Source organism: Canis lupus, chromosome 23, assembly GCF_003254725.2.
Source record: "Canis lupus dingo isolate Sandy chromosome 23, ASM325472v2, whole genome shotgun sequence".
NCBI lineage: Eukaryota > Metazoa > Chordata > Mammalia > Carnivora > Canidae > Canis > Canis lupus.
Genome location: NC_064265.1, coordinates 7,197,190 through 7,223,336, shown reverse-complemented (window position 1 = coordinate 7,223,336; position 26,147 = coordinate 7,197,190). Strand labels below are relative to the sequence as shown.

At 36.3% G+C, this 26,147-nt stretch overlaps 1 protein-coding gene across 7 annotated transcripts in view; it reads right to left on the bottom strand.

The window, feature by feature from the left end:
- Positions 1-26,147, bottom strand: part of GOLGA4 (golgin A4) — a 130,225-nt gene that overhangs the window by 89,223 nt on the left and 14,855 nt on the right. For 4 of the 7 annotated variants that reach the window (XM_049099726.1, XM_025461323.3, XM_025461322.3 and 1 more), the window contains exons 2-4: positions 21,364-21,453; positions 7,841-7,939; positions 3,330-3,392 (exon numbers count right to left, since the gene is read on the bottom strand). In XM_049099726.1, the coding sequence (XP_048955683.1) occupies positions 3,330-3,392; positions 7,841-7,939; positions 21,364-21,453 (252 nt within the window). Of the gene's footprint in view, positions 1-3,329; positions 3,393-7,840; positions 7,940-21,363; positions 21,454-26,147 lie in introns of those variants that run through there. The other 3 variants (XM_025461325.3, XM_035704828.2, XM_025461328.3) reach the window with 2 other exon arrangements.

The window sequence follows — 26,147 nt, the reverse complement described above, 5'->3', positions numbered from 1 at the left end:
GATATATATATGTACCCTTAAGTTTCCTGCAGCATTATTTATACTAGTCAAGATAAAGAAGGAATGTCTAAATGCCCTTCAACAGATGACTGGATAAAGAAGAGGTGAGATATATATATTATATAAAGAAGAGGTGAGATATATATATATATAATATATATATATATGCTATATAATAGAAACAAATACATAAAAATATTACTTAGCCATGTAAAAAGAATGAAATTTTGCCATCTGTGACCTAGAGGACCTAGAGGGTATTATGCTAAATGAGAGAAGTCAGATAAAGACAAATGCCATATGATTTCACTTATATGTAGAATCTAAAAAAAAATAAAACAGGGGATCCCTGAGTGGCTCGGCTGTTTTGCCTGCCTTCAGCCCAGGGCGTGATCCTGGAGACCTGGGATCCAGTCCTACGTCAGGCTCCCAGGAGGGAGCCTGCTTCTCCCTCTGCCTGTGTCTCTACCTCTCTCTCTCTCTCTCTGTCTCTCATGAATAAATAAATAAAAATCTTTAAAAATATATATATATATATAATATAATAAAAACAATATAGATTCAAAGACACAAGAAACAAACTATTGCTTACCAGAGAGTGGAGGGGTCTGGGGAAGAAGGCAAAATATGTAAAGAGAATAGGTACAAACTTCCAGTTATAAAAGAAAGAAGTGAGGAGGATGTAATGTACAGCACAGGGAACACAGTCAGTAATATTTTGTATGGTGATGGATTCTGGTAACTAGACTAATCATGGGGACCATTTCCTAATGTATAAAAATATCAAATCACTATGATTTATACCTCGTATGAAATTAATTAGATATTGTATGTCAGTTATACTTCAATCTAAAAAAAAATTCTAGGGAGGTAACTACCTTTTTTTTTTTAATTTTTATTTATTTATGATAGTCACAGAGAGAGAGAGAGAGAGGCAGAGACACAGGCAGAGGGAGAAGCAGGCTCCATGCACCGGGAGCCCGACGTGGGATTCGATCCTGGATCTCCAGGATCACGCCCTGGGCCAAAGGCAGGCGCCAAATCGCTGTGCCACCCAGGGATCCCAGGTAACTACCTTTTAATCAGATAAATTAACTAAAGTAAATTTTCATCATGATTCATTACTATCCAACATCTAAGCTGTGTGCATAATAGATATATACGTAATTACACAACTAATTAAACCACTGAAACTAGTCAGTTCCATATCAAGGTCCTTTAAATTTTGATTTAACTTGTATTTTTAACTTGAGAATTAATTATCAGATGTGGTATTAACCTTCCTCTTTCCTTAAAGTAATTACAGCATTAATACTTAAATACTAATATTGAACTCTGGTTAATGATATACATGCTAAAATATTACAAGGAAGGATACTATGGCCTGCAACTTACTCTGAAAAGCATCAAAAAAGTAAAATAGATTGAGGGGCAGATAGAATAATGTATACATGGACAGATTTGTGATAAAGCAAGTATATAGTAAAGTATCGATGATATACTCTGGGCAGTAGGTATATACATGCTCACTTTAAAGTTCTATTTCTCTGTATGTTTGAAAATTTTCATAATATACTGTGTTGAAAAGAAAAAAGGAGAAAATTGTTTGTTATATTGTATGCCAAAACCAATTGATTTATGTAGAATATCTGACCCAGTAATAAGGCAATCACAGGCAGCTGTGTTTACAAACTCTTGGGCTTGCATTGTACCATCTCTTCTCCTACCTTGGTGTCACCCCATGGTTTCCTCCTGATGTTAAGATGCCCAATCATACTAAGCATTCCACCCCCTTCAAGAATATACATTATTCCCAATTAGCTAATAACAGCCAACAACCAACTTTCAGAGATATGTTTAAAAATAAACAGACTGAGTAAAGGCATCTCCTTGTGATAAGAATTAAATGAGATCATATATGCAAAATGTTTAACAATGCCTGATACATAGTTAATAATAGGTACCTTATTATTTTTTTAAAGGTTTTATTTATTTATTCATGAAAGACATAGAGAGAGAGAGGCAGAGACACAGGCAGAGGGATAAGCAGGCTCCATGCCAAGAGCCTGATGCGGGACTCGATCCCGGGACTCCAGGATCACACCCTGGGCCAAAGGCAGGCGCCAAACTGCTGAGCAACCCAGGGATCCCCGGTACCTTATTCATTTTTAGAAAAACAGTTGTATTTTCAATGGGCTTACTTCCTGAACTTTATCCATGCTCATTCTTCACCTTATTGAAAACTTAAATTTCTTCTGAATGTGTTATAAAGCTGATTATCATTCAGTTTTTGTATTCATAACAGTATTTATAGTCTTTTTGAACTGTTCTGTAAAGGGAAAATAATCATTCTAAATAATATTTTTAATAATACTCATTAAAGATCACTGGATCTGCCCAGTACCATGTAGAGTGGTACATCCAAATATTTTACCCCTACTTCATGGAGCTTATAAAAAATGATGTATTTGTAGAGGACTTGGAATTACCTAGGGAAACTGGGCAAAGCCAGAGTCAATAAGCTCAGGGACTTGGACTATGCCCAGCACCTGACCAGCCCCCACCAAAGGAATGAGATCCTCAGTCCACCGAATCTGTTCATAGAATTTTGGAAGCTATAATCTGTACATTTGCCAGACAATACTTTAGAATGTTTAGTCTAAATAATTTAATTCATATATCATATAGCTCATAAATTGTCTCCATACATGATCCAGGTCCACAGATTATAAATGTTTTTGTCCTAATCAGAGACTGCTGAGAATAGCCAGATTAATGATAACATCATCACTAAAGCCTAAACAAATGTTCATCTCAGACACTGCTGCCATTATGATATTCTTAATGAATTTTTTTCTTTCTTTTTTGGAAAGAGTCAAAAGAATGTCACTTGAGCTGCACACTCCCCAAATGACTTTTTTAAATCAAAGTTTTCTAGTAAAATACTCGCATTAGAGCAAACTTTAAAAGAAATTCCATATGCTCCATATCCCCACTTTCTAAATTATGTAACTCAATGTCTTTCAATATAAAGTGTCCATAATCTTTTAAACTATAAAGTCAGATTCCTTTTTTTCAAAAAGTTTTCTCTTCACTGCCATTAATTTCTTAAATGAGTAACAATGGCATATTACATGACTGGTGTGTATACATGAAACATTTTCATTTAAAACTGTTTCCAAGAAAGCATCAACAAACCTAGGTTTCCATACATATTTTATCAAATCTATGGACATTATTGTTCCAACAGAAAGTCAGATGCTAATAATATAGATGGACCAACACTCTGAAATGACTTGCTATTTTCTAAAATAACATTAGTAACAGACCTGAGGAGTTGGTGGTTCACTTCCATTAACACTGTCAGATTTCGTGGCTTGGATGGATGCATTCTAAGAAAAACAAAGAAACATCATAAAGAAAAGGAACAAAAAGCTAAACTGTTAAAACTGTTAAGAACAAAAACCAAGTACCAATTAAATACATTTATCAAACAAAATTAGTTCATTTATTAGAATGTTTTCATGCAAGGCAAAACTAGTATGGTGAGTATTTAGAAAATTTATTTTGCTATATGTAACTAAATAGCAAAGATTAGTATATAGCAAAATTTATTTCAAGCTAATCACATGCCTCTCCCCAATATAATGTCCCCAGTTTTTCCCCCCATGACAAAATTAACATCAGGGATTCAATTAGCAAAAGTCATTCAAATAGACAACTATCCAGAAAAAGAAACAATGTCAAGAGTTCCCTATGATAAAAAAATACTCAAAGTTATTTGGGCTAAGACCTGAAAAATATCTTTGTAACAAGAAATGGAAATGCCTCATTCATCTGAAACCAGCAATCTAAATGAAATTGTTAAAGCAATTTTCAGAAAAACTTATAATTAAAAAATCTTCCAAATAAGAAAGTAAATGTTCTAAATTAAGTGACATCCTACTGATCACAACATACTGGCGTAGGTTCCATGATAATGAATGAGATTCTTAGAGATTCAAAATTCTATACTGCATTCATAATACACTGACCAAAATTAGAGCTACATAAGTAGCTCATGATAAAATAACTTCTAAGTTTTAAACAAAGCATTAGAGCAAATATTAGCCACTATGTTTCAGTAACTTGGTAGCTAAATAACACATTTCCCATAAATTTCCAAAGCCGACCAAGGAAGGGTCAAATAACTGACCTTACTTATTCTTAAATAGAACTGGATATTAATTCTTAAATATAAGTATCAGCTTTGCAAGTGTTCTCAAATTTTTGAACTCTCATTAGATATTTGATACTAAGAAATTATTAATTTTTAGGTGTGATAAATGTATTATACATTTTTAGTCATTATCTTTTAGAAATATATACCAAAACATTTAGATGGAATAAGGTTTCTGAAATTTGCTTCAAATAATCCAATAGAGATGGAGGCATGGGAAGAGAGGTAGGTATACATGTGTGGGGTGGACGGTTAGAGAATTGCGGGGGTATAATAAAATAAGACGGCCTTGAGTTAACAGATGATACTGGGTAATGGATACCGGGAGACGAGGGAGAGTTCTTATACTGCTATTACTATTTCCACTTCCATAATGTATTTGGATTTTTCTCTAACAATAACTGAAATACCTTCTCCTTCTAATATAAAAAGAGTGTGGGTGTAGAGGTTGCTTAAGATTCTCTCTCCCTCTTCCTCTGCCCCCCTCCAACTACCCCCACCCAGCTCGTGTGTGCACACATACTCTTTAAAAATAATAATAATTATTATCAAATTATATCAGTCCAAGACATTTTCCTTTGAGTTTTACTGGGGAGAAAAGTTGGGAGAACATAACTTTTATCTTCCTGTTCTCTGACATTTCAAATAATTAAGTTGTATATATGGCTATGTTTGTGTAAGCATGATAATTAATGCTTGCTGGCCCTTAAAATATACTACACTACACGCTATAAAATAAAAAACATACTTTGTTGAGTTCAACAAGTCTCTTGGTCCATAAGCTGAAAATTGAGACAGTCAAGTTATGGAGAAAAGAAATGAAATGGTTCCCTAAGATATTTAAGTTAGGAGCAAGAGTGACAAGAGAATCCATATTAAGTTACTTGACACATGACACAAAAAACTATTCTATAATTGTTTGACCTCTCACCCTATCAAACAAACACAACCTAATATTTAAAAACTTTTCCTCCCTGCATATGTATTTCAATATATATATCATACCATATATCTAAATAAATGCAGGACAGCTTAAGGAGAGTATTTGCTAAGGTACCTTGTAAATTTAAATTAGGAAGCAAAATTAAAGATTTTGTCACTATCTGTAATGCCTTCTTCATTTCTGCCCAGCCAATTCTCATTTACCTTTTAACTTTCAAATGCAGCTTCTTTTATGAAGCTTCATATCGCTTGCTTGAGGGCTAACACATTCCCTATGCCTATATTTTCTTCTATGAAGGCTTAATTCCTTTTTATTGTAAGCATATGTCTCCACAGTAAACTATAAACTCTCAAAGAGCAGGAACCCTGTATCTTCATCTTGGTCCACAGGACCTAACTTTTGCCTGACTGGTGGTGAGGCTCAATATATGCTTGTCAAATCCTTACACAGTTACTTCTTTCGGTATAAAAAAAAGAATTCTGAAGTCCTTCCAGAGAGAAGCTCAACACATGTCAATACTCAACTGTCAGCAATACTTTCTCCTGGGAGCAATTCTAAGACAAGAGAAAAATTATTATAATCTAAAGTGTATTTAATTTAAAAGCACATACAGGTTCCCTGTCAGAATTGTCTTCAATTATGTTTTGTTCAATTTTCAACAACTATTTACTGACTGCTGAGGACTAAGCAATTTTTAGAATTTGGGGTCGTTTTTTAAAAAAACTGAATTAAGTAAAAGGTATCAGCTGATGAACACAGAAATAGACTCTCACTAAATTTGTATTCCATTTTACATTATGCTATGGTTTCTCTTTGTTAAAGAGAGAGAAGCTTTTATCTGAACAAAATTTAAATAAGATGAATGAAGACTTAGTCTACTTAAATTATTTTTAAATAGTTATAAAGCCTCATTAGCATTTTTCACAATAGAAGAGGTACTTAAATTACTTTTATATATGGAAGTGGGTCACAGAGAAGCTTTTTTTAAGTCTCTGTTACTGTAACATGAAGTATAAAGTAATATCATTTTGTATTTTCTTTTTTTTAAGATTTTATTTATTTATTCGAGAGAGAATGTGCAAGAGTAGGGGGCAGAGGGAGAGAAAAGCAGAGTTCCACTGAGCAGGAAGCCCAATGTGGAGCTTGATCCCAGGACCTCGGGATCATGACATGAGCTGAAGGCAGACTCAACCAACTGAGGCACCCAGAGGCCCCTCATTTTGTGTTTTTAAAATAAATTGCTGGGATCCCTGGGTGGTGCAGCGGTTTGGCGCCTGCCTTTGGCCAGGGACGCAATCCTGGAGACTCGGGATCGATCCCACGTCGGGCTCCCTGCATGGAGCCTGCTTCTCCCTCTGCCTGTGTCTCTGCCTCTCTGTCTCTCTCTGTGTGACTATCATGAATAAATAAATAAAATCTTTAAAAAAATAAAATAAAATAAAATAAAATAAAATAAAATAAAATAAAATAAAATAAAATAAAATAAAATAAATTGCTAAGTTATCTTTAACTGGGACTCCGGTCTCTTTCTCAAACCAGTTTTGAAAAGAGTGACATATTACTTGTAGCCAAAACCAAGGAGAGACCCTTTGCCCTGAGATCCAAACTATGGTGGCCTCAACTGTTTTCTTCTCTAAAACCAAGTTCAGAATGTAATTTAGGATTGCTACTGACTATATACAGACCAAATCTGTCCTGGCTGCATGGATTAAGTAGAGAAATGTTCTAATTTCATCATAAGCTACTTAGTAAATTAAATCAATTCTTGTCGTTTAAGAAAACCTCAATCCGGGATCCCTGGGTGGCGCAGCGGTTTAGCACCTGCCTTTGGCCCAGGGCGCGATCCTGGAGACCCGGGATCGAATCCCACGTCGGGCTCCCGGTGCATGGAGCCTGCTTCTCCCTCTGCCTGTGTCTCTGCCTCTCTCTCTCTCTCTGTGTGACTATCATAAATAAATAAAAGTTAAAAAAAAAAAAAGAAAACCTCAATCCTAACTCACTCAGTATCCAACATACCACAAAAAGCTATCTTTACTGGGCAAAAAATATCTCTTAATTTCCTAAGTTAACAACTTAAGATACATATGAAAACAGTGCACTTTCTCAAACTGAAATTATATACAAGATTCAAAATTGTATGAATTCACTGAATTGGAAAATAATGAGTAATTACTTCCTTTCAAATGTTTAATATATAGAAAACTAGTACTCTCTCAAAATAAGATGCAATTATTTATTACAGTAGAATCCACCTACCTACACAATGTTGTTCAATTATAGATTTACATATAATACTTTTTTTCCTTAAAATATGAATCACATCTCAAAATATTCTTGGCCTCCTACCAATAGTAGAACAGAGATTTCTAGCAAAACATACCATTTTTAGTTAAGCAAATATTCCCTAAAGAGAAAACTTAGAGTTTAGATCAGGTTGAGGGTAGTCTTCACTACATTAATGAAAAGTGTTATTTTATTGTTGTTAAAAAGCTACCAGAAAACACACCAGCCATCAGAATTCAGCAATTCACTCTGATTTTTTAGAGCAGGGTTAGCAACAGGGTACTGAGGATGCTTTGAGAGACAGTCAGTGACAAGCAGCAGAGATTTGCTTCTAGAATTACCAAATTACTTTGCTTCCCCACAAAGGGAATGCAGAAAGCGGTGGAAGGACTCACCACACTGTCAGGCTCTGTTTTAGGCTGTTTGGAGGAATCCAAAGCAAAGATAGTATACTCAGAGAGAAAAGCAGGCTCTGCTATCATCCCGGCTAGTAGCTGTCTCATTCAGTGTAATAAGTAGAGGTATAAAAATAAAACAAATAATGAAAAACAGATAATAAGGGCATGTTGCAAACTGTTCTCACCACGCAGCATGCACAACACTAATGGCCTTGCACCATCACAACTGCTACCATCTCTCCACCAACAGAAATAACAAGTTGCTGCAAAGGTCAGGAATGGAGAGGAGTTGAGCTGTTCAGAATTTCAAAGCCCAACTTTAACCAACTGGCATACAATGATATATGCAACAGCCACCACAGCATACCACATGTCTGCCAATTTGGTCTAAGTCTCTAAACTAGTAAGAACCATATGGTAAAGAACACAAAGCCTTAACATAACAAATACATTCAAAATAATAGCATTGAAATTTATGGGGAGGACAAAATACATAAAATTTTAAATAATCATTTACTTTGTACTTAGAAAGTTTTCTCCAATATGTACAGAAGAAACTTTAATTCTTTTAGTATATATTCTCTTCCGTCCTTCAGTCTTCTTTCAAAAACTATACACCAAAATATTAATAATCATGAATCAGATTTAGAAGAAATTATAATTAAAGTGAACTTTTAAATGAAAAACTGCTGAAATCTGAATAAGCTCTATGGGTATCACACAGTTTACCAAGGTCAAATCCCTTGTTTTGATAGCATACAATAGTTACAGAAGACATCTTTGGGAGAAAATGGGTAAAATATACACAGGCCCTCCCCTAAAAGAAATTTTATCATGTCCTGTAAATCTATGATTATTTCAAAATAAAATAAAAACTAAAAAAAAAAACCAAAAACATTCTTTTGCAATCTTAACACAGCAAGTAATGTATATTATTATGTTATATATTACATATAATAAAGAACTTATATCAGAAATGTTGCACAACCTTAAGAACTTACACTTTTCATCTTAGTACTATAGAGTTATGGATATTGACTAGAGCCTCCACTAACTCTTCATCTGGTCCTAAAAGTTGAGTATTAGTGGTGTACTAAAATGTACTAGATGCCTGCTTGGCTCTGGCTACTCATCTTATCCAAGTTTCTATTCTTGCTGAAAATTTGAACTCCTCTGGGAATTCAGAAAGGTCATCCTTGGAATGGATGTGATTTTAAATTAAAGGCTATACAAATTTACTCTTCTTAGGCTTCTAAAATTAACATTTGAAATGAAGTCACTCTGGCCCACATGACAAAATAATTTAAAATTTCACAGAGTGTTTGAAGTCTAACAAAAAACAAAACAAAACACCCACACACTCACAAAAATTGATGTCCAACAGAGAAAAACATGTTGACCAAACATTTCAAAGGAAGATGCTACCAAAAAACAATTTACACTCATGCCCTTAGCCCAAGTAAAAGCCAAGTGTATCAAAGTTAGTTTCCATTGACAGCTACCTCAAAACCTAGACCCTTTCTTCCCACTTGCTGTCCTTGTCATTTGCTTCTTATGCCTATGAAAATCTTACATGGTCAGTTCCCAAATATTCTCAATCAAATTCTGTCTCAACTCCATGTCTCTCAAGCTCTGCTCAAATTCGAATCCAAATCTTGTAAGAACTTAATTCACCTCTTCTGTGGTCCTTAGAAGAAGCCATCTGTTGAACTAACACTGTCTGACCATTTGTGAAGATATATACAACTCCCATTAGAATTCTGAAGGCTTTTTGATTTTTCCGCCACATCTCTTACTCTTACATATATATATTTATCTCTATGTGATTTTGGTGGAATTACTCAGTATTCCTTTTGAATATCCTAATTTTCCTGTGATTTGGGATCTGTCTTGAGTTTTATTCTGATGTATGTTTTTACAACAATTTTTTTTCACTTCAAGGATTTCTAATTGGTTCTTTTTCCTACCTACCTACTTTTGTTTTAGTCTGTTTTTCCCCACAATTTTATCTTCTTTTTCAGAAAATCATTACTTCATGTATCTTACGAAACATATTTGTTTTAAAGTCCTTTCTAGACTACTCTTTTATTTGAATCTTATCTAGGATAAACTTATATGCCAATTCCTGTTTTTAATGGCTGCCTTCCTAGCATTTGCTTTAGAATTTTCATATACAGGTTCACTTTGAGGAGGTATCATCTTTCTCCTTCCTTCTGTACTCCTCTTTCCTTATCCAGTCAATCTGACTCCCTAGGCTCCAGTTTGAGTTTCTTGCCCGATGGCAATACAAGGGTTATCACTGACTCAGTCACAATAAGCCAACGTGAGGTATGCTTCAGTTCTTGGTCACGAGGCCTCCCTAGGGACAGCAGTTTTTCATAATGGACCACAGAGAACTCTAGGCAGCAGTTAGCAAAAGCTTTTCTCAACCTCTTTCCTCCAGTGTTGGGAGCCCCACTCCAGGTCCTGGCTTGCAGCACTATATCTAACTTTGGCACCACAGAACCCTCCCAGTCCTTCTGAACCAGAGTTCAAAGAGAAACTTAAGTCTTAATGACCGCCCTAAGGCATGCACTAGCATTCACTATAAGTAACAAATTAGCATATCTCCTATGAATTAATGTAACTCCTATTAGAGGAGGGTCTCTAAAAAGTTTAGTACTTGGGCAGCCCTGGTGGCTCAGCGGTTTAGCACTGCCTTCAGCCCAGGGCCTGATCCTGGAGAGCTGGGATCGAGTCCCACATCAGGCTCCCTGCATGGAGCCTGCTTCTCTCTCTGCCTATGTCTCTGCCTCTCTCTCTCTCTCTCTCTCTCTCTCTCTCCTGTGTTTCTGCCTCTCTCTCTCTCTCTCTCTCTCTCGTTCCCTCTTTCTCTGTGTCTCTCATGAATAAATAAAATCTTTAAAAAAAAAAGTTTAGTACTTTAGCAAGTATGTATAAGTCTCTCTGCCATGACAAGAGGAACTCCTGTTTCTATCTTCCTAGACACTGTCATATACAGATGTCAGCTGTACTAAGGTACACTAAACTCATTGTTTTTATTTCCAACAATGTACATTTTAAGAAGTACTTGTCATAATATACTCTACCAAAGATACAAGAATAAAATTGTTTACAACATGACAACAGCAGCAGCAGATGAAAAAATATTAATTCTGTACAGACCATGGGTAAACTATTTTGAATAAATTCAAGACCACAACTTAAGGCCCTATTTTGTCTATATATATATTATATACACACACATACACACACACACACACACATATATATTAGAATATATACTAATATAAAGTCTCTAAACAAAAAAGATAGTAAAAAAGCACAAGATGTTAACATTCCCTTGCCATAACACCACTGAAAAGACCAACAGTAATATGAAGATGGGAAGAAAGTTATATCAGCCTAGGCAACCAGGAAGTAGCAATATGGATTCAAGGTATTTTTGTTTAATCTGAGGGCACCTGAGACTTGAGAAAAATAAGTTATCAAAGATCAACTTGCTATTCTAATTCTGAAAATGCTCAGCACGCTCAACCAGAAAGTAGAACCATACTGGTTCTTTAAAAAGATATAAATATTTAGCATAACTGGCAGAGAAAAACATAAGACTCATTATTACTAATATCAGCAATGAAAGAGGGGAAATTACTACTGCATTTATAGAAATAAAAAGGATTATAAGATAATGCTATGAACAACTGTATGCCAACAAATGAGATACTTGGATAACAAAGACAAATTTCTAGAAGGATAGAAATCACCAAAATTGACTCAAAAAGAAATAGAAAATCTCAATAGATCTATAAAAAGTAAAAAAACTAAAAAAAAAAAAAAAAAGTAAAAAGACTGAATTAGTAATCAAAACACTTCCCAAGAGGCACCTGGGGTGGCTAAGTCAGTTGGGTGGCCAGCTGTGGATTTTGGCTTGGGTCATGATTTCAGGGTCCTGGGATCAAGCCCACATCAGGCTCAAGACTCAGAGGGGAGTCTGCCTGAGGATTCTTTCTCTCTCTCCTATCCCTGTGCCCCTGTCCCAGTGCATACTCACTCATGTGCACTCTCTCAAATAAATAATCTTAAAAAACAAAAAACAAAAAAACACTTCCCACAAAGAAGAACCCAGAATCAGATGGCTTCACTGGTGAATTATACCAAACATTTGAAGAATTAAACTAATCTTCACAAACTCCTCCCAAATACTTCCCAATTCATTTTATGAGGTTAATATTATCCTGATATCAAAACCAGACATCACAGAAAAGAAAACCACAGACCAACATCTCTTATGAATATAGACACAAAAATCCTCAACCAAATACTAGCAAATCACCCAGCAATAAAAGATGTATGCCATGAACCAGCAGGATTTATCCCAGGAATGCAAGGTTAGTTTAACTTCCAAAAACCAATTAATATAATATACCATATCAAGAGAATAAAGGACAAAATCACAAGGCCATCTCAATAAACACAAAGAATACATTTGACAAAATTCAACACTGCTCTGTAAGAATACTCAACAAATTAGGAAAGGAGGGGAACTTTGTCAACATAATAAAGGCAATTTACTGACACCAACAGATAACATCATACTTAATGACAAAAAAACTAAATACCAAAAAAAAAAACAAAACAAAAACAACTAAATACCTTTCCCCTAAGATCAGGCATGAGACAGGTACGTCTGCTTTCACCACCTCTGTTCAACATTGTACTGAAAGTCCTAGTCAGAACGATTACGAAGAAAATGTTATAAAATGTAGCCAGATCAAAGGAAAATATAAAACTACCTCTGTTTGCAGATGACATGATCTTTTACATAGAAAATACTAACTAATCTATTAAGTAATTATTAGAACCTATTAAATGAGTTCAGCAAGGTTGCAGGATACAAGACCAATTAACAAAAATCAATTTTCTCAATTTTATTTCTAAAGAGTGACAACAGCAAATTAGAGAGCAGGTAAATGTAGATATCACTCCTTCCTTCAAAAGTTCAGCAAAAGACAGAGGGATAACATCCCTAGGGCCTTAGTCCATATAACAGTCCATCTGTTTCCCTCCCTTCATGTAGGGACCTAAGCAGAGTAAGTGGAGTAGACCTTCTCATCTTCCATGCTGCCCCCAGTATCGACTTAACAAGCCCCTACGATGCACAAAGCACATGCTAGGAAATTTACATGCTAGTAAATCTCCACAATTTCATAAGGCAAGTATTATTTCTATTTGACAAAGAAAAAATCTGAGTTATTGAAAAGTTAACTTCCAAAGGTCCTTCAGCCAGCAAGTGGGAAAGCCTGGATATAAATTCAGGCTCACCCAAATGACTCCAAAAACCATCCTCATCTCAAAAGTCTATATTTGGTCTTACTCCAAACAAATTACACAAACAGATTTTCATACTCAGAAAAATCATTAGATTCAGCCCCAAAGAGCAATATCTGAAACATGCTACAACACGAATGAACCTTTAAAACATCATGCTAACTAAAAAGAGACAGACACAAAAGGTCACAAATTGTATGGTTCCATTTATACAAAATATCCAGAGTAAGTGGATCCATAGACACAATACACAGATTAGTAGCCACCTAGGTTGGAAGAGAGGGAGCATGGGGAGTAACTGCTTAATGAGGATGGGTTTCTTTTTGGGGATCATGAAAATGTCATAGAACTAAAGAGATGTGACAAATGTACAATATTGTGAATGTATTAAATGCCACTTTGAAACTATAAATGTTATATAGAGGAATTTAATCTCAATCAAAAAACATCATCAGAATGGAACAGAGGATAGGAGGCTACGGTAGCTTCATTTGCCCTAGTCAATCTTTCACATGATCCTACACTCTCTACTGCTCTTAAGCAGCCAGCTCTAGAGAAGCAAAAAAGATTCATCTCAAGCAACAAAAGGGGAAGGGAGCTCTATGCTGAAGATAACAAGGCTATGCCTAGGATCACTGGGAGAAAGAAGATGGTCAACTGAACAGACATGCCATTTGTACAGGATGATGGAGTGCCAGAGGTCTATGGACCTTAGCATCAGTGCAAATTCAGTCTGTTCTCCTTTGCCTTCAATGCCTGAATCATGGATGATTTTTTATATCCTTATAAGAAAGCCAGCAACCAAAGACAGATTTATTTAGATTTACCTATGGTATTTACTAACACAGGAAAATAGTGTTATATATCGGGAGGTATATAAAATCTTTAATTGCCCAGGAAATTATCTTAACAGAACTATCTACTTTTGAAACATTCTAGATAAGAAAGACTTTACTGTATCTACTGGAGAGGTAGACAAATATTTATATTTTGAGTTAAACCTCCTCATTTTGTTAAAAAGGAACATTATAACCTCTAAAATAGCCAATCAGGATCCTATCCTTTATGAGGTATCTTCCAACTCAGAGACTTAACAAAAACAAAAACAAAAACAAAACCCCAGGGAGTGGGAGGATGACTAAAAAGTAATTCTTATATAATGCCCTTTTAAACAAGAACTTAATTATGAAAATAGAAAGTCCTTTAATTGTGTAAAATAAACTGAACTAAGGTTTACATTATACTGGTCAAAAATACCTTTTAGAGTTGTCAGAAAACACTTTTTTTTAAAGATTTTATTTATTTATTCATAAAAGACACACAGAAAGAAAGAGAGAGAGAGAGGCAGAGACACAGGCAGAGGGAGAAGCAGGCTCCATGCAGGGAGCCTGACGTGGGACTGTATCCCGGGTCTCCAGGATCACGTCCTGGGCTGAAGGCTGCGCTAAACTGCTGAGCCACCCAGGCTACCTGTCAGAAAACACTTTAAAAGCAAGGAGAAGAAAGAAGGGATGATGCTGCTCTTTCAATCAGAAACCACTTCCTAAATTAAACCTATGAAGTACAGGATCTTTAGAATTGAAATTTGGGAAGAAATAAAAAATAACCTTTAGCTTACTCAGCCTATTGTAAAAGTATATTCAAATCATCCCTTTCAAAAAGGATTATTTGAATGTAAAGATACATTCAAGTAAAAAGTTTTAAAGCATCCTACTATAAAATATTTTTTAAAAAACAATAGTAGGGGCACCTGGTTGGCTTAGTCAGAACAATGTGCGACTCCTGACCTCAGGGTCATGAATTCAAGCCCCATGTTGGGTGTAGAGACTACTTACATAAATAGAAAAGCTTTAAAAATATATGAAAATATGGCGTGCCTAGGTGGCTCAGTTGGTTAAGCATCTGCCTTCAGCTCAGGTCATGATCCCAGGGTCCTGGGATCAAACCCCACATCGGGCTCCCTTCCCAGCAGGAAACCTGCTTCTCCCTCTCCCCACATTGGGCTCCCTTCTCAGCAGGAAACCTGCTTCTCCCTCTCCCTCCTCCTGCTGCTCCCCCTGCTTTCCCTCCTCCTACTACTCCCCCTGCTTGTGTTCTCTCTGTCAAATAAATAAAATATTTAAATATACATATATAAATTTTTAAAAATTTAGAAAGCAAAAGTAGCAATCAAGTTATTTTCCAGGTTTCAACTGCATTGTACATAAACCAATATACAGTAATAGCAATCAATATACTGAGTATAGTAATGATGCTATCAACACTGATTGCCAAAAGGGTACTACTCAGTACTGCAACTTTCATTCAAATTGGTTACATGTATAAACTAAATTTAACAGCATTAAATTTGAAATCAAATAGTTAAAGAGATGTAACACTGCAAGTGATATTCAAGAAAGTAAGCTCCCAAAGAAAGTATGCATGTACTTCATACTTTAAACAACTGTCATTATCATTTAAATCTATGCACCAAGCATACGGTATGCCATTAACTTTGAAGATTTTACTTATTTGAAACAGATGAGGGAAGAGGGAGAGGGAGATGGAGAAGTGGGTTACTCGCTAAGTAGGAAGCCCAATGTGGGGATCCATCCCAGGACCCTGGGATTATGACCTGAGCTATAGGCAAATAATTTTTAACTAACTGAGCCACCCAGGGGCCCTTTTAATGCCATTAACTTTGAATGCAAAAACTATACTGTGAAGTGCTTATTTTGCTATCAACATCTATTATAAAAAGGTTTAATTTTTTTTTGTTTGTTTTAAAGTAACCTTAGGAAAAATTTAAAAATAAAGTACCCTTCCTTTAAAGAATTTGGAAAACTTTCAAATCTTTAAAATTTGAAATCCACCCTATAACCCAGCAATCCCATTCCTAGGATTCTATACTACAGAAGAACAGCATTACATTTATGTACAATGCTCAGTACAGTATTGCTTGTGATACTGATTATGATATTTGGGCAGCCCAGGTGGCTCAGCGGTTTAGCATTGCCTTCAGCCTAGGGTACGATCCTGGAGACCCGGGATCGAGTCCCACATCAGGCTCCCTGCATGGAGCCTGCTTCTCCCTCTGCCTGTGTCTCTGCCCCCCGCCCCACCCCATGTGTGTCTCTCATGAATAAATAAATCTTTTTTTTTAAGATTTTATTTATTTATTCATGAGAGGCACAGAGAGAGAGAGGCAGAGACACAGGCAGAGGGAGAAGCAGGCTCCATGCAGGGTGCCCAACGTAGGACTCGATCCCGGGACTCCAAGATCATGCCCTGGGTCAAAGGCAGGTGCTCAACCACTGAGCCACTCAGGGATCCCCTAAATAAATCTTTAAAAAAAAAAAAAAAGATTATGATATTTGATTTATAATACTGAAACTCTCTCTAAACTAACCTATAGAATCCACACAATCCTAATCAAAATCTCCACAGGTTTTTGTTGTTGTCATTGTTTGTATTTCATTTTGTTTTTTGTTTTTGTGAGACTTGAAAATCTAACTCTAAAATTTATATGGAATTTATATGGAAAGAGTAAGAATAACCAAGACACTCAAAAAGAACAAGGTGAGAGTGCTATGGACTGAATGTGCCCCCCAAAATTCACATGTTGAAGCCTTAGCCCTGTGATGTTATTTGGAGGCAGAGCCTTAGGGAGGTAATCTGCTAGAGAAGGTCAAGAGGATGGGGCTTTCAGGATGGGATTAGTACTCTTATAAAAAGAGAAAGAGACAGGAGAACTGCCTTCCCCCCTACTCCTACCCATCTCTTTCTTCTTAGGTATATGTACCAAGAAGGGTCATGCTAGGATATAATGAGAAGACAGCTATCTGCAAACCCGTAAGAGTCCTCACCATACAGCCAATCTGCTGGCATCTTGATCTTGGACTGCCCAGCCTCTGGAACTGTGAGAAACAAATGTTTATTGTTTAAGCTACTAGTCTATGGAATTTTGTTAAAGCAGCCCATAATGACCAAGACAGGAAAGACCTGCTCTAAGAAGGGCAAGATTTAATATAAAACTACTGTTATTAAGACAGTGCGGTATCAGATCAAAGACAGATATAGCAAACAAGGGAACAGAACAGAGAGCCCAGAAACAAATCCACTCAAACACAGGCATTTATTTCTGAAAAAAAGGTACCACAGTAGAGTAATGTGGAAAGAATGGGATAACTGTATCTTGCAAGAAGTTGCTGTGGCCGAGTTCAAAAAAGGGTGTTGCCTGTGTTCTCCTCTGGGATTTTGATGGAATCTTGTCTCACATTTAGATCTTTCATCCATTTTGAGTTTATCTTTGTGTATGGTGAAAGAGAGTGGTCTAGTTTCATTCTTCTGCATGTGGATGTCCAATTTTAAAATTCCCCTGGCTATTCGGGGTCTTTTCTGATTCCACACAAATCTTAAAATAATTTGTTCTAACTCTCTGAAGAAAGTCCATGGTATTTTGATAGGGATTGCATTAAACGTGTAAATTGCCCTGGGTAACATTGACATTTTCACAGTATTAATTCTGCCAATCCATGAGCATGGAATATTTTTCCATCTCTTTGTGTCTTCCTCAATTTCTTTCAGAAGTGTTCTATAGTTTTTAGGGTATAGATCCTTTACCTCTTTGGTTAGGTTTATTCCTAGGGATCTTATGCTTTTGGGTGCAATTGTAAATGAGATTGAGTCCTTAATTTCTCTTTCTTCAGTCTCATTGTTAGTGTATAGAAATGCCATTGATTTCTGGGCATTGATTTTGTATCGTGCCACACTGCCAAACTGCTGTATGAGTTCTAGCAATCTTGGGGTGGAGTCTTTTGGGTTTTCTATGTAGAGTATCATGTCATCAGCGAAAAGGGAGAGTTTGACTTCTTTGCCAATTTGAATGCCTTTAATGTCTTTTTGTTGTCTGATTGCTGAGGCTAGGACTTCTAGTACTATGTTGAATAGCAGTGGTGAGAGTGGACATCCACATCCATCCCTGTCTTGTTCCTGATGTTAGGGGAAAGGCTCCCAGTGCTTCCCCACTGAGAATGATATTTGCTGTGGGCTTTTCGTAGATGGCTTTTAAGATGTTGAGGAATGTTCCCTCTATCCCTACACTCTGAAGAGTTTTGATCAGGAATGGATGCTGTATTTTGTCAAATGCTTTCTCTGCATCTATTGAGAGGACCATACAGTTCTTGGTTTTTCTCTTGCTGATATGATGAATCACACTGTTTTACAAGTGTAGAAACAAAAGCAAAAATGAACTATGGGACTTCATCAAGATAAGAAGCTTCTGCACAGCAAAGGATACAGTCAACAAAACTAAAAGACAACCTACAGAATGGGAGAAGATATTTGCAAATGACGTATCAGATAAAGGGCTAGTTTCCAAGATCTATAAAGAACTTATTAAACTCAACAGCAAAGAAACAAACAATCCAATCATGAAATGGGCAAAAGACATGAAGAGAAATCTCACAGAGGAAGACACAGACATGGCCAACAAGCACATGAGAAAATGCTCCGCATCACTTGCCATCAGGGAAATACAAATCAAAACCACAACGAGATACCACCTCACACCAGTGAGAATGGGGAAAATTAACAAGGCAGGAAACCACAAATGTTGGAGAGGATGCAGAGAAAAGGGAACCCTCTTCCACTGTTGGTGGGAATGTGAAATGGTGCAGCCACTCTGGAAAACTGTGTGGAGGTTCCTCAAAGAGTTAAAAATAGACCTGCCCTATGACCCAGCAATTGCACTGCTGGGGATTTACCCCAAAGATACAGATGCAATGAAATGCCGGGGACACCTGCACCCCGATGTTTATAATAGCAGCAATGTCCATAATAGCCAAACTGTGGAAGGAGCCTTGGTGTCCATTGAAAGATGAATGGATAAAGATGTGGTTTATGTATACAATGGAATATTACTCAGCCATTAGAAATGACAAATACCCACCATTTGCTCCGATGTGGATGGAACTGGAGGGTATTATGCTGAGTGAAATAAGTAAGTCAATCGGAGAAGGACAAACATTATATGTTCTCATTCATTTGGGGAATATAAATAATAGTGAAAGGGAATAGAGGGGAAGGGAGAAGAAATGGGTAGGAAATAGCAGAAAGGAAGACAGAACATGGAAGACTCCTAACTCTGGGAAACGAACTAGGGGTGGTGGAAGGGGAGGAGGGCGGGGGGTGGGGGTGACTGGGTAGCGGGCACTGAGGGGGGCACTTGACAGGATGAGCACTGGGTGTTATTCAGTATGTTGGCAAATTGAACACCAATAAAAAGTAAATTTATTATTTAAAAAAAAAAGAAAAAAAAGAATGGGACAACTGAATAGCCATAAAGGCGGGGTGGGGGGTAGAGGGAAAACACTCAGACTTGATCTCTACCTCACACCATGTTGAAAAAAATCATTTCCAAGTGGAATGTAGATCCAAATTTGAAAAGTAAAACAAGATATGGGAGGATGGCAAAATGGGTGAAGGAGAGCAAGAGGTACAGGCTTCTCATTACAATATAATTAAGTCACAGGAATAAAAAATACAGCATAGAGAATATAGTCAAAGATACTGTTACAGCATTGTATGGTGACAGATGGCAGCCATACTTTTGGTGAGCACAGTATAAACTACAGACTTGTCAAATCACTCACTATGTTGTACACTACAATCAAAAATAATGATTTTTGAAAAGTAAAACACAAAAATACTCTCAGGGTAAGAAAACAATTCTTTAATAGGAAACAAAAACACTAGTCAGAAGATAAAATATTAATAAATTGGAATACATTAAGAATTTCAGTTCCTCTAAGGACACCATTAAGAGAGTCAAAGGCAAGCCACAGAGAAGAAGGTATCTGCTAGGCATATATCCAATAAAAAAAACTCCTATCTCTATATGTTAACTGGAATTTAAATAAAAACTTGAAATAAACAAAAAAAGAAACATCAAGACAGAAAAAAAACCCCTCATTACAAGAAAAAGAATTTGTAACTATGTATGGTGATGAATGGTAACTTGACTTACTGTGGTGAATTTTGTATTCAAGTATCAAATCAGTATACTGTACACATAAAATTAATGTTATATGTCAATTATACCTCAATAAAAAACTCCTATCCACACCATAAAGAAAAGAACTACAAATCAATAAAAGACAAACCAACAGAAAAATAAGCAAGTTACATAAGCACTTCACAAAAAAAGGTATCAAATGGCCAATACACAGATGAAAAATGCTCAATCTTATAATTCTATAATTCATCAGAGAAATGCAAATTAAAACAATAAGAGAATGCTACACATCCACGAGAACAGCTGAAATTAAAAAGACTAGCAACAACGTAAAGCAACAGCAACTTTCAGAAACTTCTGGTAGAAAGGTAAAGTTCAACTACCCGAAAAACAATGGGCATGATCTTCTAAGTTGTTAAAATTATATATACCTTTTGACCCAATGTTCCACTCCTGTGTACAAAGCAAAAGAAAGGCAGGTACATGTATACCAAAAGAACTGTACAATGATGTTCAGAACAGTAATAATTTATAATAACCAAAAACTGTAAACAACCCAAATGTTTATAACATTTACATCAGAAAGCATACCAAAGTGGTACGATAAAGAAAAGGAAAAAAACAAATACCAAAAAGTCAGGACGATAGTAAGCTTTTTGCGGGGGAAGAAGGCAGCACTATAATGCTGGCAGTGTTCCTTTTGGGATCTCAGCGGTGGTTACATGGGGTTTACTTCATAATAATTCATTGATTTATGCATTTCTGTTTTACTCTCCTCTGAACTTGTGTCGCAGTTCACAGCAAGAAAAAGAAATTGAAAAAAGTCTAATCTGAGCTTTGGTGCTAGCTGCAAGTCACACAGAATCAGTTAAGTTCACAGTTTCCAATCAATAGCTTGAAAATATAAAACTTTTCCCTGTATGATGCTATCTTGAACAAATTATCAAATTATTATAAACCTCAAATATTAAAGGTAGAGAATATTATACTATCAAATTATGATTCTCAAAGAAAACACACTTTACAAAAGCATAACTATTTACAAAAAAAGAAAAATATTATGTTATTAATAAAAATACCTAAAAATTCAATAATTAACCTGTCAAAAATAATTTTCCATTTTGTTATCAACAGTAGCCACATTTTAATTAATAAGCTCCTTGTAAAAGGTTTATTAAAGAAGAAATTCCAAACTTACCTCTCTATTGGGTGTACCTTCATCAAGTTGCTCTGTAAATGAAGACGTCCTGCTCCTGGTTCTTGTTGGTGTTGAAGAATTGGAGGGAGCCTAGATTAAAAAAATTATTGCACAAATTAGAAAGACTACATTGACTAGTAGACTATGTATTGTATAGACCTTCTCTCTCAGTCCGTGCCCAAAGAACCCCATGAAAGAAAGGAAAAAAACATATAAAAAGGAAAACAATACCTAAAACAATCAACTAGAAGATCTAGGTTGCCTACTGGGTCCTTGGTCTGACTCCGTCACCAACCAGAACTGTGATCTTATTAGCTAAATTAACTTTTTTTTTTTAATTTTTTTTTAATTTTTATTTATTTATGATAGTCACAGAGAGAGAGAGAGGCGCAGAGACACAGGCAGAGGGAGAAGCAGGCTCCATGCACCGGGAGCCCGATGTGGGATTCGATCCCGGGTCTCCAGGATCGCGCCCTGAGCCAAAGGCAGGCGCCAAACCGCTGCGCCACCCAGGGATCCCTAACTTTTTGAGGGCCACATGTCCTCATATATAAAATAAGGTTGTAATTTTAATATAAGATGAAATCATTCAGGGAAAGTGAAACCAGTTGAGTTATATGCAAACTCTTTGTACTATTTTGGCAACTTTCCCATAACTCAAAATTATTCCAAAATTAAAAGTTCATTAAAAAAATAAGATTGGGGGATCCCTGGGTGGCTCAGCGGTTTGGCGCCTGCCTTTGGCCCAGGACGCGATCCTGGGGTCCCGGGATCGAGTCCCATGTCGGGCTCCCGGCATGGAGCCTGCCTCTCCCTCCTCCTGTGTCTCTGCCTCTCTCTCTCTCTATGTCTATCATAAATAAATAAATCTTTAAAAAAAAATAAGATTGTCAATTCAATCTTTTAAGTGCCTTCCAGCTCTAATACTCGATACTACATAATGCACAAATAAACATCTCTCTGGCCATCACCTTACTTTAAGTTTACCTTGCACACCACAACTAGATCCTAAAATGCCAACCCATTCAGTTCTGTAAAGGACAGCCTGACTCCCATAACGTGCAGTACAAAAACCCTCAGGATAAAGGGCCTAAAATTTAAACTAGAAGGTTAAGGTCTACTCTAAGGTGAACTAAAAAGAATCCTAAAAGTATAAAGCCAAAACTTTAAGACCTTCCCTCACTTGTAATAAAATAGATCTGAACTTATCTACACATAGAAATAATTCTAAAAAAAAAAAAAGAAATAATTCTTGAGGTCTTATCCTTTTGTAGTCTACAAAGCTCTACATCAATAAAAGGCATTTTTTTATTTTTAAAGATTTTTTAAATTTATTTTATTTTATTTTATTTTTATTTATTCATGATAGACATAGAGAGAAAGAGAGAGAGAGAGAGAGAGAGGCAGAGACACAGGCAGAGGGAGAAGCAGGCTCCATTGCTGGGAGCCCAACGTAGGACTCGACCCCGGGACCCCAGGATCGCGCCCTGGGCCAAAGGCAGGCCGGCACCAAACCACCAAGCCACCCAGGGATCCCCAATAAAAGGCATTTAATAAATATTTGTTAAATAATGAGTGAATGAATGAACCAATGGAACCCCGATCTGTCAAGTGGGCACATACTGCTGTGGCTAGGCTGGAACAGAGACATCATTAGGAATAATTACACACATACAGATACATACATATACACATATACATATTTACTTTACAATAAGTGTAACTTTTCACAAGTATACTCATCACAAGTATACTCCTTAATCCCTATTACCTACTTAACTCATGATTTTTAAAAATTGAAATATAAAAGAAGATATGAGTGTATTTCCATAATCACTGAATGGGAAAGAGATTTTTCTGTCAAAACCAAAAACCAAAAGAAAGTTTAATGGGGGGGGGGGGTACTAACAACAAAATAATGACAAAAATTTAACAACCTTTTTTTCCTAAACAGCTCTTGTAAATCCGTAAGTTAGAACTCAGAAAATTTACTCAGTCTCCCTCTCATCTAGGGCAGGTGACCTGAGCTCCACCAATGAATATGCCCACATGAGACTCTGAGTCATAAGTGAGGGATATGAGAAAATAGACACACAAATTTAAAGTTCATCATCTGGTGAGCAATAGAGACAAGGCTTTATGCAGTTGTGCACAGGTATTATTGATTCAGCTTCCCAGATGCCAGGAAAGAGCTAGTTTTAGACAGTCATCATCCAATCACTTGAAAAGTATATCCCCACTGTAAATATTTACAATCTTTATACTCTGGCTTCATGTGAGCCTTATCAGTAACTGAGAACCTCATCAGCTCTGGAGTAACTAGCAAAACCAAATGTTGGAATTTGCAAAGTTGAAGAATAGGTCATAAAACACATTGTCTTCAAAAAAGTAGTATACCACCTGGCAGACTTGGCCCCATGGCTGGTCTTCCCCCAGAGTTGCAAGAGTAAGGATCACATACATTACATATGTTCGTAAAATATAAAACATGCATGAAAAAACTAACGGTACTTGACCATTTATCTAAAGGTTCTGGATCTTTAATGGTCTAGTCTCACTTCAAAATAGAAAGGGATTTAGATTCCTCCAAACTAAACTTGGTCTAATTAATTCTCATAGCTATGAGAAATCTAGACAAGTTTCTAAGCTATTTGTCACAATTAATATCTTTATTGCCCACCAATGGATTATTAACTAACCATAAGCCTCAATTTCCTAAAATGGAAAAACCATTTTAGTCACTGTGGTAGGTAGAATTCTAAGATGACCCCAAATGACCTGTGAATATGATGAGATCATTCCCCTTATTATCTCACATTACATAGTAAAAGGGATTTCTAACAGGTATATTTAAGGTTTTTAATCAGTAGTCTTTGAGTCAATCCAAAGATTACCGGGATGGGTCTAGCCTAATCACAAAAGCCCTTCAAATAAGAGTCTAGAGAGCAAAGGCAGAGGCAGAAGGCAGAGAGATGCACTCCTGCTATCCTGAAAGAAAATAAAATGTCCAAGAGGGCCAAGTGACAAGAAACTGCAGGTAGCCTCTAGGAGTTGCCCCCTGCAATAGCCAGAAAGAAATAAGGACCTCACTCCTACAACCACAGAGGACTGAATTCTACTACAGCCACATGGGCACAGAAGAAAATCTTAAGATCCAGATGAAAACAACAGTCTGGATGACACCTTGTATGACTCAGCGGAGAAGACAGTCAGCCATGCCAGACTTCTCACCTAAAGACTACGAAGTAACAACAGGGTTATTAGGCTCTAAGGTTGTAGTAATTTGTTATGCAACATTAGAAAATGTATACAATCACTCTGGGGAATAATAAGTCTTGAGTGGCATGTCCCAATACCATGACTTTTCATTATCCATCAAGACTCTGCTCAGATGTCATCCTGGCTCTCTCCACAAATGCTTTCCTATGTGCAGCCACAACATCCTGTACACACTATTACCATACTAAGAGTACTTGTCTCTCAACCACATGGTACAGAGACTACTTCTACCCTTCAAGGCAAATGCAATACCCAGCACAGCACCTTAGGAGGCACTGTTCAATAAATAAGTGCTCTATAATTACAAATTTCATTGATTGATCAATCGATTGATTGGGAGGCTCCACACCAAAGTGGGGCTTGAACTCACAACCCTGAGATCAAGCGTTGCATACTCTACCAATTCAGCCAATTAGGTGCCCCAACAAATGTTTTTAAATACTTTATCCCTTCTGATCCTCACAACCAATCAGAAAGGTAAGCAGAACAGATATTATCATACCCAATTTCTTATCTCTGATGAGAAAATAAGAAGGTTAGAATGTTTATGTAGCTTGCCCAGGTTGCATACAAGTTCTGTGTTATGGGTTAGGAAACAAGTCTTCTGATTCCTTCCATACACTTTCCCAGTATCGTTTAGATCACTGTTTCTCAGATTTTTTTTCACTGGGATCCATGGTATAAAAAGACAAAACAAAGAATCCATTTTACATACAAACACATTTAAAACAGAAGTTTGATAGAACCTTAATCTTTATGGCAGAAAGTGTCATATTTCCTGATCCATTTTGTTCTTTCATTTAAAAAAAAAAAAAAAACAGCTATGGGGCACCTGGCTGGCTTGATCACAGGGTTGTGAGTTCAAGCTCCACTCCATGGTATAAGGTTTACTTAAAAAAAAAAAGAAAGAAAGAAAAAAAAAAAGCTGATCTCAACCAATTAAAAGACCCACAATCCTCTTAACTGCTTTCACCATATGGTAAGTTTCCACCATACCATTTTGTCCTTGTGAGAATAGTGTACATAAACATAGCCACTAACTCTTAAATCGAGACTGCATCAAATGTATCTAACATAATTCAGTTATCTGGAAAAGTAAAAATTAAAAAGCATTAACCCTAGGTTGAACAACACAATCTAAAGATAATAAAAAGACAAATTTTGGATATTCATATTACTGAAAAATTCTATATTAAAGTCAAAAGTATGTTAACCAAAGTTTACTCATTAGAGGCTCTACCATCTGGGAGTTTTCATGGAAAGAACTATTCAAGATAGCTGAACTGTTAGATAGATTTGGAGAAACACAAATATAGGTATAGATATAGATATCTATATAAAATTATAGATTCAAAATGATTACACCTCACTGATACCTGAAAGGCTTTGGAGATACAATGAGGTATAACCATTTTGAATCTACAACTTTCTGAACTCCATTAACTAAGTCTAGTTTTAAAAGATAAAAGGAGGGGTGCCTGGGTGGCTCAGTCAGTTAAGCGTCT